The 15360-nt window shown below is 38.8% G+C and overlaps 1 protein-coding gene across 3 annotated transcripts in view; it reads left to right on the top strand.

Moving 5' to 3' along the window:
- Positions 1-15360, top strand: part of SLX4IP (SLX4 interacting protein) — a 78398-nt gene that overhangs the window by 41930 nt on the left and 21108 nt on the right. For 2 of the 3 annotated variants that reach the window (XM_062610589.1, XM_062610596.1), the window contains exon 5: positions 340-463. In XM_062610589.1, coding sequence (XP_062466573.1) covers positions 340-463 — 124 coding nt within the window. Of the gene's footprint in view, positions 1-339; positions 464-4754; positions 4830-15360 lie in introns of all 3 variants that reach the window. The other variant, XM_062610581.1, reaches the window with a different exon arrangement.

The raw sequence follows: 15360 nt of genomic DNA on the forward strand, positions 1-15360 counted from the left end.
AAAAGGAACTAGAGAAATTAGGTTGCTGTGACCTAATCAGCTCCAAGTCTTTGCCCCAGAATTACCCCAAATTGAAACAAGGTATCTGCTGTGGTTGATGAGGATTCTTGCAGACAAATACAGTGTTGACAGTATCTGCAAGGATTTTTACTAATTCTTTGCTTAAATACCTGATATCATATTTTCTAAAGTGTGTTTCTCACATTTGTATAATATTATTAATTGCAGATGTTGTTTTTCCTTTTTATGTGAAAGGGAGTGATTTTGTATTCATTTCTGCTGTGTGTTTGTGGGCATATGCATATATAGATCTAAATAGGCCGATGGTTACTCTTTCAGAACGTCTGCATGCTGCTAGAGGAAGTGATTACTTCAAGGGTCAAACAGTACTTGGAGGCACCTAAAGGACGTGGTCAGTGGAAGTCAATGGAACGTGCACCATCTGGTCCTCTGTTTCTTACTGGTAAAATAAATGACTTATTGTGAAGTAAAGTAACATACAGTATAGGTGGAAACTGCTGTTCTTTACGTTTTTTCTGTGAGGAATTTGCCATCATGAAAGCCAAGAAGCCAGAAATAGCTGGTGTTTGGGTCTGAAGTTACTTCAGAAATTTTATTGAAAAAACCAAGTGGTTTTCAATTTTCTGTGTTACTGAAAAATGAATTTACGTATTAAGAGCCTATCATTGGAATTAAAAAGAATAAATGGTATAATCCTGTGTCCTCCAAAGTACATGGAAGTCTTGCTGGCTTATTAATTCTTCTTTTCACTTGAACATTTAGAAGTTCTTAATTAAGAAATAATATCTTTACTTTTCCCTCTTCTAACAATCTCTTCAGCCTTAATAAGATGCTAAAATGTGACAAACAGCATTTGTCGCTTCACCGGTGTTGCTGTAGGCTTGGCAATAGCATCGATGACCTTGGGAGTAGTCACTGTGCAAAGAACAGTAGTAAGAGCATTCACCTAATTTTTTTGATGTTGTTTGTATGTGAAGGTGGTGAGACTAATAGGTGCAATTTCAGTACATGCATGTTTTAAACTAAAGATAATGATCAGTGTAGCTTCTGCTCTAATATTAGATCAGCTTTGGGGCTAAATGGCTTGCCAGGTTTTGTTTCATGTTACTTCATTAGCTGTTGTGGCCATGGTGGTAAGTTTTACACTTGATAGGCTTATCTGTTGGTGTTCTATCACCCAAGCAATTGATTTTTAAATAGTTCTTAGGAAATAATGGCCTTTTTTTTTTTTTTTTTTATTACCAGTCTGGAGCATGTTATAAACTTATCACAGGAAAGAAGGGCTGCAGTAGTAAAGCCCTGTCTTGGCTACAGTTTCTCATGTTTCCTTAAATATATGAAAATAGTTCTCTACTGAAATATGAATTCCACAATGGATGCAATTACGTACTTACAGTGTACAATACTGATAGATATTTTTGAATTCAATGTATATTATATTAAATTCTGAAAAATTCTTTGCTTCTTAAGCTTTTTGGTCATTGAAAAGGTATAATCCTATAGAATTCTAGTTGATGGTTGCAGCTTTAAATACTATTATCGATAATAATTAACGTTTTTAATAAACACAGGTTAAATACTGTATGGTTGGCTGCTTACTGCAAAATTTGAGGCATAGACAAGAGCCAGATTGTTATGGCATGACAGGAGGGTTTTTTCCCACCCACAGCAGCACAATGCCGCATAAGCAAAAAAGTGCTTCAGGACACTAAAGACTTTCCAAGCACTTTTTTTTTCATGCAAGTTGTAACTACATTTTATCCCTTTAAAACATTATTCATGTTTATAAAACGCATGAGATTTCAGATCCCTGTACTTTTCTGGTTTTGAGAGAACAGTTTGAACTTTCTTACGGTGAAAGCGTAGGAATGTTACAGAAGGTAGAATCAGAATTTATGAGATTTGTGAGGTTTTTCTGCGTTTTCTTTTTCTACCTCAAAAACAAAAACAATGATTTTGTTCAATAAAACTGACAGACATAATAATTCTTTTTATATATGCAGGCAGATACAACACTAATTTGGGAGGGCCTCGGATTCTCTTTATAGCATGAAGTTTTCAGTAAAAACACTGGTAGTCTGTCCCGGGGTTGTGAACTGATCTTCTGCTTGGCTCTTCCCCCTTATTTCCTGAAAATGAAAAACTTAAGGATATGAGAGATCAACATTAAGCACTCGAGGAGATCAACAGTAATATCTGTGACAGTTTTAGATTAAAGAATATTTACTTTGGATGAGGCAGAATTCCCGTTCCATCAGTTATCTGCAGTTAATCCCACCGTCATTAAATTAACACTAAAGAAATAAAGGAGGAAAACTGTGATAACGAGCATTCATGTTGAACTTAACTTCCAAATCCAACTCTTTCCTCTTCTCTCAGCCTGTTTTGCTCAGGGCTGTAATTTATAAGAAAGGAGTGCTTTGTTCGTGTCCAAGAATCAAGTTTATTCAAGTTACATTCAAGTCTGTTCTTACCTGAGAAGGAAATAACAGAATAGGTGGGTGTTCACTGGAGCAACTGGGACCAGCCTCTAAGGGACTGACCCTTTTAGGTGAGCCACAAGCCTAACAGTCTCTAGCAGTTATCATTCAAATGAATGGTTTTGGAGCCATGCAAACATGTTTCCAAAACCTCATGTGTTTTGCCTTCCTCTCTAGAATCACAGGGTCTGTTTGTGGAGTACAATGAGATGCTTTTGTGTTTTCTCACAAACAGATGAAGTGCAAGGTAGCTGGCCAGCGTTTGGCTGACACTGTTTTGTAATATACAAAGAAATGCCCAAGCTTGAGATGTGGCTAACTCTGTGCGCATATTGTAGGTGCTGCTTGTGAAATGTGTAAGCTTGCAGCTATTGTTGCATTTGGAGGTTATTAAAAGTTTTTGAGCTCTTCAGACTGACTGTGGTTTCTTTTGCTCAGAATTATGCAAGTCTGTATTTAGAATTTCACTACTGTAAAACCCCTACTGTTTAAGGAAGAGTGTATCTATAGAAGGAACATTAAAATGCTTATTAGCTGGTTATTTACTACTTAAAGTATCCCAGGTCAGCATTCCACCCCTATTTGAACTTGCATCAGGTCAGTTATAATTAGTTTGCTCTCCGCATTGCAGGATGTATTCAAAATTAATTAGAATCAGAATTATTAGACCAGTATTAGTAAGATTTTAGATTCCCTCCAATATCAAAACATGATGTATTAGGATTTTCTTCAGAAATAGAAGCCAAGCTCCTTTACTTTGATCAGCAGATCTCATCGTGCTGTCTAGATCTGCTGAGCAGAGAAGGCTGTTGTCAAGCTGGCTATCTACCATACCGATTTTGAAGAGAAAATTTTCACCTATTAATTTCTTTTTATTATTAACATTATGTTTAATATCAATATTATTTAATAGCACCTTTCAGTTTTGTGGCACATAATATAAATAACCTTGCAAGTTACGTGTTAATTTACATTTCTTTTTCATGGAAGTTACACCCACAGAGCAGTGTGTGGTGGGTCGCATACCATCTCATTAGGAAATCTGTGGGTGTTGCACACAGGAGAAGAAAGAAAGAAAGAATGGAAAAATGAGAGAAAGTAGCCAAGACAAGCAAGTTCTTCCTATTCTTCCTTCTGTCTGAACAATTTCCCCACCCCTCCCAAATGGCCAGTATGAACAATTTGCCAAAGTAAGCTTTAATTTAGTCTTTGGACATAGGCTTTGGTATAAACTCTCTGTTTCCTGTGTTTAATTAATGTCCAAACGTGTTTGATTTTGATTTATTTTATTTTTTTAAGAGAAAAGTAAAGTGAGGTAGATCTTTAAAGATTTCATTTTGCCTGCATCCAACTTTCAAGGCCAAAATCATGCAAAAAAGGCATCGATCAGGTATGGTTCACTTGCATTATTTGAAGTTCAATGTAAGCCATCCAAAACCACCCCCCACATATTAGTGAATTTCTTGCATTTAAAAACCCCACTGCTTCACTCTACAGATACATAATCTTTAAATATTTTTAACATATATGTGCCACACATTTTCACTTGGCAGCCCTTTTGCTAGTAACAGATACTGATTTTAAGTGATGATGTTAAGCATGTTAGTGTTATAATGGTCACCTACTGTAGACTTTAGCTAAAAGCAGAGCCTGTTTCTTTCATGTTCTGCAGAAGGTGGTTGGTTTTGATTAAGAGCAATGAGAATTAGGAAACAAGAGGCTTGAGGACTGAGTGGAGGCACTAAATACAGGAGAATGACAAAGGGAGGACCATGGAAAATTAACATGGACACAGAGAGAAAATATGGCTAGGAGAAATGTCCACATTAGAAATTAAAGGAAGGAAAGAAGGAAGGAGATAGCTTGTAAACTCATTTCTTCCCCCTCTTGAGAGAGAAGGAAGTTGACTGTTCATCCTATGAGTAATTTTCAAATCTTTTCTTATGCCTTCCCTAGCATCCATGTTGTTTTTCTTGGCTTGAAGGTAGAACATTTTTGCTCTGATTTCAGATATTTTTTTATTGTACAGTCTCTTCTACAGTGAAAATAATAGAGGGCATGCTGTCACGTGGCACAGTGAGCTCCCAGCTTGATGTTATCTGCTGTCTCTGGGATTGTGTATATTGTTTTTATACTTTTAACCAAGTTTGCTAAGGAAACAGGGCTTACTGTGATCATGTTTTCCCTCTGTGTGTGTTTATCCATCTTTTTCCCCAGCTGCTTTTTGCTAAAATGATTGAACTTTATTAACAGGTAGAACTCTTAAGTCATTACATTTTCAGACATTAACTTCTGATAAGCTTCATAAAATGAGAAACTGGAAGAAGTGTAAGTACTGTTATGAAAAGTTCAGCCTTGCAAGGATCTGGAGTTAAAGTTCCTGTCTTATTTAGTATAAAAAATGCGTAACATGTAATTTCATAAGAAAATCATTTCTCTTGCTTATGAAACTGTGCTTGGCTCCTGTAAGCACATAAAACCCATACCATAAATCATGATGGTAAATATTCCAAACTGTTTTGGCCTTGCATTCTAATTTGAACATTATGATTTTTTTTAAGGAGAACACCCTTTTCAGACTGCCCTAGTTTGCTTTAGGGAGTGTGCACTATTACTGTCAAATGGGAATTGTGTAAGATGTTCATAGGGTATATTCCATGTTACAATCCTGTAGCAGCAAAACTGATTTATTCCCACCCTCTCAGCTGTTTACTCTTTCTCTGCTGTGAAACCAAGTTTTCTTTGGGTTTAACTAGAATAATTTCACTTATCTTGCTTAAAGAGCAAACTGGAGGTAGGCTATGGCACATTAGCTACCAGAGGGGACTGAGGAGGACAGAAGTCTTTTAAATGAACTTTGATGTTTGTAGTTGCACACTGTAATTTCTGTCTCTCAAAAGAATTATGATGCACCTTCTTTACAATGGGCTGACTTTGGATTTGTGTCCAAGTCCTGTACATCTTTGTGAACTTTCAACTTGCATTCATCTGTCAGTGACAGAGTCTCACAGCTCCCTGTAGCATGCAGTAACTTACGCAATAACTTACGCAAAACATTTTTATTTGTATCTTGTACTTAATATTTTCTGTATTTGCTTTAGATTACTTCCCCCCCCCCCCCCCATTTTTTTAAAAGCCAGCTAGCGGGGAATAAAGGCATCTCTTTTTTCACCAAAGCATTTTTCTTCCAGAAATTCCAGGTTTTGTATCTGAGTTTTTGTTTGGTTGGTTGTCCTTTTCTCAGGGTAGAAGATGTTTGACAAAAGCAAAATCCCACATAATTATGCACTGTTTGGGAAAGTTTTTTTTAGTGATTTTTTTTTTTTTTTTGGTACCTTAGATTATAATACTATAGTATTGGGAAGAGCTCCCAAGAAGGGCAGCAAAGATGATGCAACATGAGGAAATGCAATGCAGGGAACTTAGGAAATACAGGGAAACAGTTAAGTGTGCTAGGACTCTTAGCCTGGAAAATACATGAACTAAGGGGAATGCAACAGAGGTCTATGAAATAATTTATTCTCTCTTCCAATTTGAGAGCGAGAGGGCATCGGATGAATGTACTGGAAGCACTGTGGTAGTTAGCAGAGCTGTGGAACTCTTTGCCAAAGAATGATGGGTATGCTAAAAGCTTACGCCGAGTCCACGAGAAACATGGGAGAGTAATCCAGGGAGGGTACAGGATTCACAAATCTCCTTTGGTTCAAAAAAGGCCTGACTTGAGAGTGCTTGGAGTCTGGGAGAATACTGGGGAAATAAACACATGTGCTTTGTTCTTGTGTTTAGTCTCCTTGTAGCCATTTATAGTGACTTTTATATGCAAGGCATTTTGCTATATGAACCTTTGATCTTATCCAGTATGGCCTTGCTTGTCATTGTGCTTTTGTGGAACAAAACCTGCACTATATATGGAAAACTCAGTATGTCAGAGAGAGTTGGTGGGTTCCACAGATCGTCAGAGAAAATTCTGCGCTTTCTAGGTTGAAGGATCTACTTTTCCTGTTACTACACTGATATTTGCAGAGACTTCAGCAATTGCTACCCCTATCTTAGATGAGACTTTTGCATCTGCAGCACCAGGTGGGTTGAATGCATTCTCCTCACTTCACTTCTTTACTAGCTGCAGCTCCCATGTGAAGTTATTTATGGTCTTGGATAGGAAATGAAATAGTGTATTTGTATTAAAGATGCACTAAATAAAGTGGTTTTATAGTTAGTATTGTTTTGAAAAGAAGTATTTATTTAAAACAGTAGGAGCGTTCTTTAACATGGTGTATTTTTGTGAGAAGAAAGAATTTGGTGTTGGTTTTGAAAGGCCTTGACCTCTAACCCTTAATTATCACCTGCCTTCATTCATTCTGGCTCTTTCTCTTGCTTCCATCTTGTTTCCATCATTTATCTCTTGTTTCCATATATTTGATGAATAGAAAAAAAACCCACTACGAAAATTACTCTTTAAGTGCATGCATTTACAAAAAAGATGTTTTTTTACACCTGCATGCATGCACAAAGGTTGATAGCTACTGACTTGTACACCTGTATAAGCTATAAAGGTCCTTCTATAGCATCCAAGTGCTTCTGCATAGTAATTTTTCTGTTAGGCAAATTTAAAGTTTATCTTTGGAGTTTTCATTACATTGTTAGGCAAAAAAGTCAGTATCCCATTAATTGTGTGTATTTACAGAGTGGAATTATACCTCATCTTTCAGTTTATCAAAGCTGGCTAGAAGTTAAGAGGCAAGTAACCTCCAGCAGGTAAAAATGAGGTTTGGGATATTAGTTTGATGTAAGGTAGGCAAGATGAACCCCACCTTTCATTTCTGACTTGATACTCATTTGAGAATATCAAAGTGACTCTCATCTAGGCCAGCGAAACACAGCTACCTTTTGAAAGAGCCAAAGAGCCCTGAGCATCTGTTTGTCCCAACTGGAAATTCGGCATTTTTGGAATCCACATGGAGTGGTTTTGAAAATCTGTCCCTAAGCACTTACCATTTCTTATTTGACTGTCTGATTCTTCTTTGTAACGTGCTCCTCTTGAAGGTACTCTTTATTGTGTGCTCTGTAGAGCTTTGAAAGCTTCTGTAGTCACTTGGAAGCAGGAATGCAGAGGATAGAGTGTCAGCGTACAGCTTCTATGGACCAGTAGCACTAGGCACAGCTGGAATAGGTAGCAGATAGATTTAGAGGGGGGGTTTGTATGCTGGCTGTTTCAGTTGAGATCTTCTGAAGAGTAAGCTTGACTTTGAATTATCTTCTCCTACCCTTTGTGAACATGGCAAATAGGATTTCTACTGGAAGCATTTTATAGATTCTGTGGTCTGTTTAATGCTCAGATTCCTTGTGTTGGAATGTCTAAAATACTAGAGAAAAAATTATTCGGTCAGTATGATCAACCTGACTTGCCTTAGCAGTCTGACCTTCACAAATACGCGTATGGGGTAACTCAAAGTCTGTGCTGCCTGGATGGGTTTGGCTAGGAAGGGACCCTAAAGATCATCTAGTTCAAACCCCTGTGCCATGGGCAGGGACACTTCCACTAGACCAGGATAGTGAGGGCAACTGTTGTGGTTTAAGCCCAGTCAGTAACTCAGAACCACACAGCTGCACCAGCTACTAAAGAGGAGAAAAATGACTGCTACTGCTGAACCCAGGACAGCAGCTTAACATAATTCATGCATTCTGCTGAAGTAAAGTGTTTGCAACTAATGTCTGAATCTGGTCGTATCTTTTGGGTTTAGTTACATCTTTTATAAGGTATGGTATACCTTTAAGATTCAATTTTTTCAGCTTGGGTACCTATGATTACATATATTACTTGCTGACATGCATAATGGGTTGTGTTGTTCAGATGCACACCAGGTTGTGCATTACAAAACACACACACACTGCACTCCTGTGCAACAAGTGCTTGTTGTCCATGTGCAGAACATGCTGTGTTTGTGTGCAGCTGTGGTGGCTCTGTGACTTCTAAAGGAAGATCTCTGAAAATCTCATCCTGGGACAGAAATTCTGTGTTTTTAGACTTGAGTGGTCTTGCTGGGCAGTGATAGGAGTCATGAGGGTGGTGAGGCACTGAAACAGGTTGCCCAAAGAAGTGGCAAATGCTCCATGCCTCCAGTGTTCAGGCCAGGTTGGACAGAGTCTTGGGGAACATGACCTAGTGTGAGGTGTCCTTGCCCAGCAGAGGGGCTAGAACTGGATGATCTTAAGGTCCTTTCCAACCCAAACCATTCTATGATTCTATGATATGTTTTAGCAGGCATGTAAGCGTTTTGCATTAGGACCGTTGTCAGCATCACAGGTTTGAGGCATTTTCATGTAACTGCATAGGAAGGGAAAAATAGCTTGATTTAATAAAAAAAAAATAATCCCAGAAAATCCAAACAAAACCTTATTAAGCAGAGGTCGTGAACATGGATGGAAAGGGAAATATGATTTCCCCAGGGGAAAAGAAAGACTATATTTAAAATTAACCAGGTTTGATAGCTCCTTTTGCCTGTTTAATTAGCTCAACTGTATATTAAATAAAATGGAAAAAGAATAAGGATTTGAATTTTATTTTGAGCTGAAATATCAGATTCCTGTAAAAGAAAAGAAAGTGCTCTTTATTAAATGTTTCTAAAGAGAGCAATACTGTTTTGGTTACAACCTAAGCAAGAAAGAATAGGGATTTGAAAGAAAACCTAAAAGAAATATGTTTTCCCTAGAAATGCTTAGAGGAATTTACTTAATTGCAACCAGAAGTGTGACCTGGAAGTGTAACGTTTTGACCTTTTAGCTGTCTGGTTTCCTAAATGTGTTGTTTTGCTGTCTTTAAACTGTGAGAAAATCTGCTTTGCACATCTTTAACCCTTGCATTCCCTGAAAGCCTCAGTGTTAAAGTCCCCAGCAGTCCAAGAAAAACAAAAATTGTCATTACAACTTAAGGAAGAACAAAATCATAATAGATATGTGTTGATCATTGTAGTTCTTTCTGTTTTCTTTTTAACTGGAAGTAATTGTGGGTGTAATTTCACGGTTAAATATGAATAGGAATGTCTTTTGAACTTTCCATGTTACCATATTACACAATAGTACTTTCCTTTGTTCTTTTGTTCTAGAGTTTCATTATCATATGACAAAGGTAGAGAGAAAATTCACTTTTAAAATTGCAAACATTTTTGTGGGTTTGTTTATATTTGGAAAATTTGTATAAGGTTTTACAGAAATCTGTCCAGAGAGAGATGGAGGCCAATTCCTGAAGAAAAGTTGTTCATACTTTCCCTGTGTAAGTAGTTCAGGGAGGGCAGTTTTCTTTCTTGTTTTTGCATGTGTGTGGGTCATAGGATATGGGCAGTGCCTGTCTGCTCTTTTCAGTTGTCTTCCCGTGACAGAAGACAGGCTCATGGGTTTTGGCCTTTTGTATAAAAGACCTCAAATTTGTTATTTAATATTGAGAAAGAGGATGTTCTGTGTACTTTTTTGGACTTAGCATCTGTCACAGTGATGCCAGAAACTGCAAGATACTGAGCTGCATCATGCTGGTGGTCCGTTATAGCACTGCGGTCTTGAGTAAGCAAAAATGAGCAGTTACAAATGATTTGTAGCAGCCATATCAAGGAGGTTGGTACTAGATGATCTTTAAGGTCCCTTCAAACCCAAACTATTCTGTGATGTATGATTTTGCAGTCAGTCTCTAGCTCTTTGCACCACATCTGGCACCTGCTTCATTGTTAGAGCTGATCTTCTGATCACAATCATGAGTTGTTCTTTGTCTTTTTGGTGTCCTCTTTGCATCAGAGCTTGTGAGAGCAGAAGGAGATTGAGATTTATTTGGCAATAGAGCCTTTCAGCAACTGACTTAATTACAGGCTATTTGCCAGCATTTAAAAAGAGAAAATACAGAAGACTCCATTGTGGTGACTTTCCACCTATTTGTTATGCTCCAGAATTTCCTTATATTCTGAGCTGTTATAAACCTAACAAGAGTCTGTTGTGTGAAAAGACAAAAATCTGTGAACCTCTGGCACAGCTTGCTTTGTTCTGTGAGAAACACATGCTGGTTCAAGTCCACACGTGTCTCTTAGAACTCACTTTCTTTTGAAGCGTCCTCTAGATGATAGGGTAGAAGAAAAGAAGACTCATGACCATGAGCATCCACCTCTTGGCTCCACCAGGCTATCCTACCAGGAGACAACATCTGTTGCTGCCATATGTCAAGATCAGTTTTGAGTCATAAAATCATGGAATAGTTGATGTTGAAAGGGACCCTAAAGATTGTCTAGTTCCAACCTCCTTGACATGGACAGGAACATCTAACCTTTTCATGTTCATGTTCAGCTGAAGTTCTGCTGAAGCTACCTGCTTCTATGAGCTTTTTTACCCCTCTCATTGTCTCACATCATGAGTGACAGACTCACATCAGTGACAGACTGCTGGGCTTTTTTCACCAAACCAAGAGGACTTGTAGCCATGTAGTGCAATATAATCCTGACTTTTTAAAGTTACCCTTGCCTAGAGACCTTGTTCTCAGTTGAAGATGAAAGTCTTGTCAGGTGTAGGAGCTACAGGGTTAAAACCATTTCCTCTCAGGGAAGAAGTTTTGCAGAAGTTATTTCCTATTGCCAGGGAAAAAAAGTAGAGCCTGGAGACCTGTGAAGGGTTTGACTTTATTTTAAAATCTTTCAACATCATAGTATTGGCACCCACAATTATGTTGTTCTAATGAACAGTGAGAGGAACCAGTCATGTCTGTTCCATTCTAAAAGCTCATTTCCATATTTTGATTGGGTTTTTGTGCTGAAAGAGACTGCTTCGTATTGTAAAATTCAAAGTCCTCCCTTTAAAGTATTTCTTGGCATCAAAAAAATTTATGAAGCTCATGGATATCCTCAAAGAATAAAAAACCCAGAAACAGGGTGAAAGGACGTATTTTTTGAAAGAGTTATGTGCTTTGAAAGGGACCGTGCATTCCCTGGTGCCCTGGAAATCAAACTTGTCACCATCACAGTGTCTGTGTTTCATTTCAGTTAGAATCTACCTTACTTTTGTCGCTGCAATAAATTCAGTGATGTAAGTGAAATTGCTCCATTTGGATACAGCTGTGTCTGGCCGGTTTGGAGAAGATGCTAACCTCAATATGCAAATGTGGCAGCAGACAGTTTTTAACCAAGCTGCTCCTTCATGGCGATGCAGGCCCTTTGAAGGGCTTTGGATTCTTCTCTCCTGCTCATTTGTCAGCATTTACCACAGGATTTATTTCCCAGTTCTCTCTGCTTTTTGGCTGGTAGCAGCAGATGCCTTTCTGAGCCCTTCTCAGTTGTTGTGCTCGTTCCAGTGGTTAAAGAAGTCCAGGCACGTGGCTTCGACTGGAACACAGTTTATGTGTTCAAAGAAGTGAGGCCATATAAATAGCTTTCAGTTCATTTGTTAAAGCACATCATGTGCAATTAATAATATGGTCAGTGAGTCTGAGATGAGCAAAAGGGTGAAATCAAATCTTGTCTTCTGTTAGAAAACAGTTGTCTGTGATAATGGTACGCTAATGACCATCAAATATATTGCTCTAGTTTATCTGCTTAACTGTATTAGCAGGTGGCGTTAGCTGTTACTGCTTATACATTATGAATGAGTATTGAGAGACTGTAATTTAAGAGCTGTTTTACAGGCCTGGATTAGCCTGCCTCTCCATCTCAAGTACTAGTGAGGGGAAGATGGTCTTTCTCTTTTAGAGCTGGTGTGTTCTCACGACCATCAGGTGCATTTATCATAGAATGGTTTGGGTTGGAAAAGACCTTAAAGATCATCTAGTTGAAACCTCTCCCCCTGCTATGGGCAGGGACACGTCACACTAGACCATGTAGCCCAAGGCCCTGTCTAACCTGGCCTTGAACACTGCCAGGGATGGGGCATTCACAGCTTCCTTGGGCAATCTGTTTCAGTGCCTCACCACCCTCACAGTAAAGAGTTTCTTCCTTATATCCAACCTAAATCTCCCCCGTTTAAGTTTGAACACATTGTCCCTTGTCCTACTGCTACAGTCCCTGATGAAGAGTCCTTCTCCAGCATCCTTGTAGGCCCCCTTTAGATACTGGAAGCTGCTGTGAGGTCTCCACGCAGCTTCTCTTCTCTAGGCTGAACAGCCCCAACTTTCTCAGCCTGTCTTCGTATCATCTTGCAGCCAGATGGTCTTATATATGCTTTACTTCTGTGTTCTTTCCTTCAGAATACCCATGACAACCAGGCTAAGAAGAGCCTTATACTGGATCCAGTTTGACCAGTATAGGTCTGATTTCAGAGTGAATTCTGCGCCTCTCCTGCTAGAGGAGAGCCCTACGACCCTACTCTTGGATTTCATAGAACGGCTCAGTCCAGTTTCACTGTCAACAGCTTGTATTGTAAAGGGTTTAGACAGTGTGCAAAAGCCAGCTATCAGGGTTCTGATAGCAGAGAGGATTCTGCTAGGTGTATCTCATCCTTGTCTTGATCAGATTCATTAAAAGGGTAATGTCTTTTTTCCAGTTAGAGCCCCTGCTCCCTGAGAGGAACTAAATCTTGTCCCCAGGTCCTTGATGGGACAGATCTCTCACTTATTTGTCTTGGCAACTGTCCTGTGTTCAGAACATTTAGCAGGTAGAAAAATAGCACTAGTACTAATAAAATTATGAAAGAAGGTGGTGAAAAAAGTCTGCAGTCTGGTTTTGTCTATACTTGGTTTAAGCTGACTGAAGGGCACTTGGGAAAAGACAGAGGCAAATTACATCACTGAATTTATTTTCAGGTATAAGAGTTTGCAAGATCAAACCCTGCAGCAATACCCACTCACTCAATACTAGACCCTTTTTTTGTTCAGTCCATACTTGATGTATATAAATTTAGTGGCCTGACTGTTTATCTTAGTTACTAAACTTTTGTTGTTGTTTTCTCTAGGCTTTATTTTATGTTTTCCTGTGTACTTGCTTGTGATTAGCGCTTGAAATAATGAAAATGTTAAAAAATAATTTAACAGTTCTTTGAACTGAAGGCAGAAGGGATGGAAAGAATGGAAAAGAATGGATGTCATCCTGAGCTGGTGAAGTTGTTCCGAACCCTGCTGTTTGGGGTGTAACAACTTGCACTGGATGGAGATTCTCGTCATTAACTACACAGTTTACTTTCGGGGGGGGGGGGGGGGCAAGGACATTCTGAGTTGACACAGAAATTCTGTACCCATTCTGAACACTGAAAAAGCTCAGGGAGCATTGACAGCTTTCTGTATCTGCTGTCCCTGCTGGTGTATCCTTGACTTGGACCTAAACTTTCATGTCAGCATTTGGTTTGAATCTCCCCTAAGTTAGCGATGGCAGCCTACTCTGGAGCACATGAACATTTGTTTTGGGAAAGGAAAGCTGCACCATTAGCAGGAGGTTTGGAATAAAATGTTCCTTTTGGGTTTTGTTTACAAACGATCAGGAATTTGGATTTAGTAGTGAATAATTCTAAGTGGAGAAATATGACTGGTAAAAAGCAGTGTAATAATATGTCTGTAGAGCACTTTGAAGATGAAAAGCTCTATATACTGTAAACATTATTACTAGCACAGCTTAATCTGTGTGGAATAATTAATCTAGCATAAATAAAATGTAGATTTCTTTTTTTAATGTACAGTATAGTGTTTCAGAAGTTTAATGCACCTATGTATTTAAGTTTCACATTGTAACATAAGGAATTCATCCTCCTATTTTTTTTTTTTTTAATATCTTTATGTTGCAATGATTTACTTTGTTGTTAGTTTCCAAGCATACAGAGAGGCCTAATCCAGAACAACCTGTCCTAAATGTGAAATGTCTGGGCCAGGAGGGAAAAAAATAGGTGTTTTTTAAAAGATGATCTAAAAATACTGAGTGATGAGAAATAGGTGCCTGTCAGATATGGAAATGTTTGTGGGGCAGTCGGCCTTCTTAAGCTCATACTATGGCTTTGGAGAAGCCTGAATTGAGTTGCAGAGCCACGCAGGTGCCAGATTGTGCTGGGAAGGGAGCACCTGCCAGGCTGCTCCAGATAACTCAGCACCTCAGAGGCATTTTCCCAGGCTCCCAGATGAATGGTCCCTAATAGCCGTGGGAGAGGGCTTCCCATTGCTCCACACTGTACCACAGCCTCTTCTTGGCAGCCTTCTGGAAGCACAAATCAGCTTGGCTTCTGACTGCTTTGGAAAACAAGTGTTGCTGGATAGTCTTACAGTAAAGAGTCAGTGTCTGATACTTCCTGTCGGTGTCGTGGGACTATGAAATATAACAGGCAGGGCAAATTACCATTCCCTTAAAAGGCATCGCTCATTGAAACTGAAATCTGGCTTTTCTAGAATCATTTTGAGTCAGTCACATGTTTGGTTTCAAGCTCTATTTTGTTGGGTTTGGAGGTTTTTTGTTGTCTTGATGTTCTGTTTTATTCTTGTTTGGTTTTTGGAACCTGGATCTAGTGATCTAGGTGCACAGTTTTGAAGTAAGAAAAACAGAACTCCAATCACTATCACCAGTTTTGTTTCTGTGTTGGTAATCTATATTGAATGATGAAAAGAAAACTGAAGATTGGGCCATCTGGGTTTGCTGAGCCTACAGTCTGTGAACTTTCTTACTACATTACTGACTGCAAAACACTGTATGTAGCTTAAGGTTAAAACTTCTGTGTTGTGCTTAAAAGGAGTTCGTGATGGATCATTTAGTGCGTATCAGCTGGTCTCTTCTTCCAGGTATCATGAGCAGCAGCTTTTGCTCCTTGCTGAGTATACAGTGGCTGTCTTCCCTGGAGCATAATCCACAGCTTGCCCAAAGCCAACATTAGTATATGCTGGTATATAAACAGCATTGATGGTGGACAAGTCTGGAACTGAGAGCAG

The sequence above is a fragment of the Pezoporus occidentalis genome, unplaced genomic scaffold (genome assembly GCF_034315485.1).
Source record: "Pezoporus occidentalis ecotype Australia unplaced genomic scaffold, CSIRO_AGI_Poc_V1 ctg10, whole genome shotgun sequence".
Lineage (NCBI taxonomy): Eukaryota > Metazoa > Chordata > Aves > Psittaciformes > Psittacidae > Pezoporus > Pezoporus occidentalis.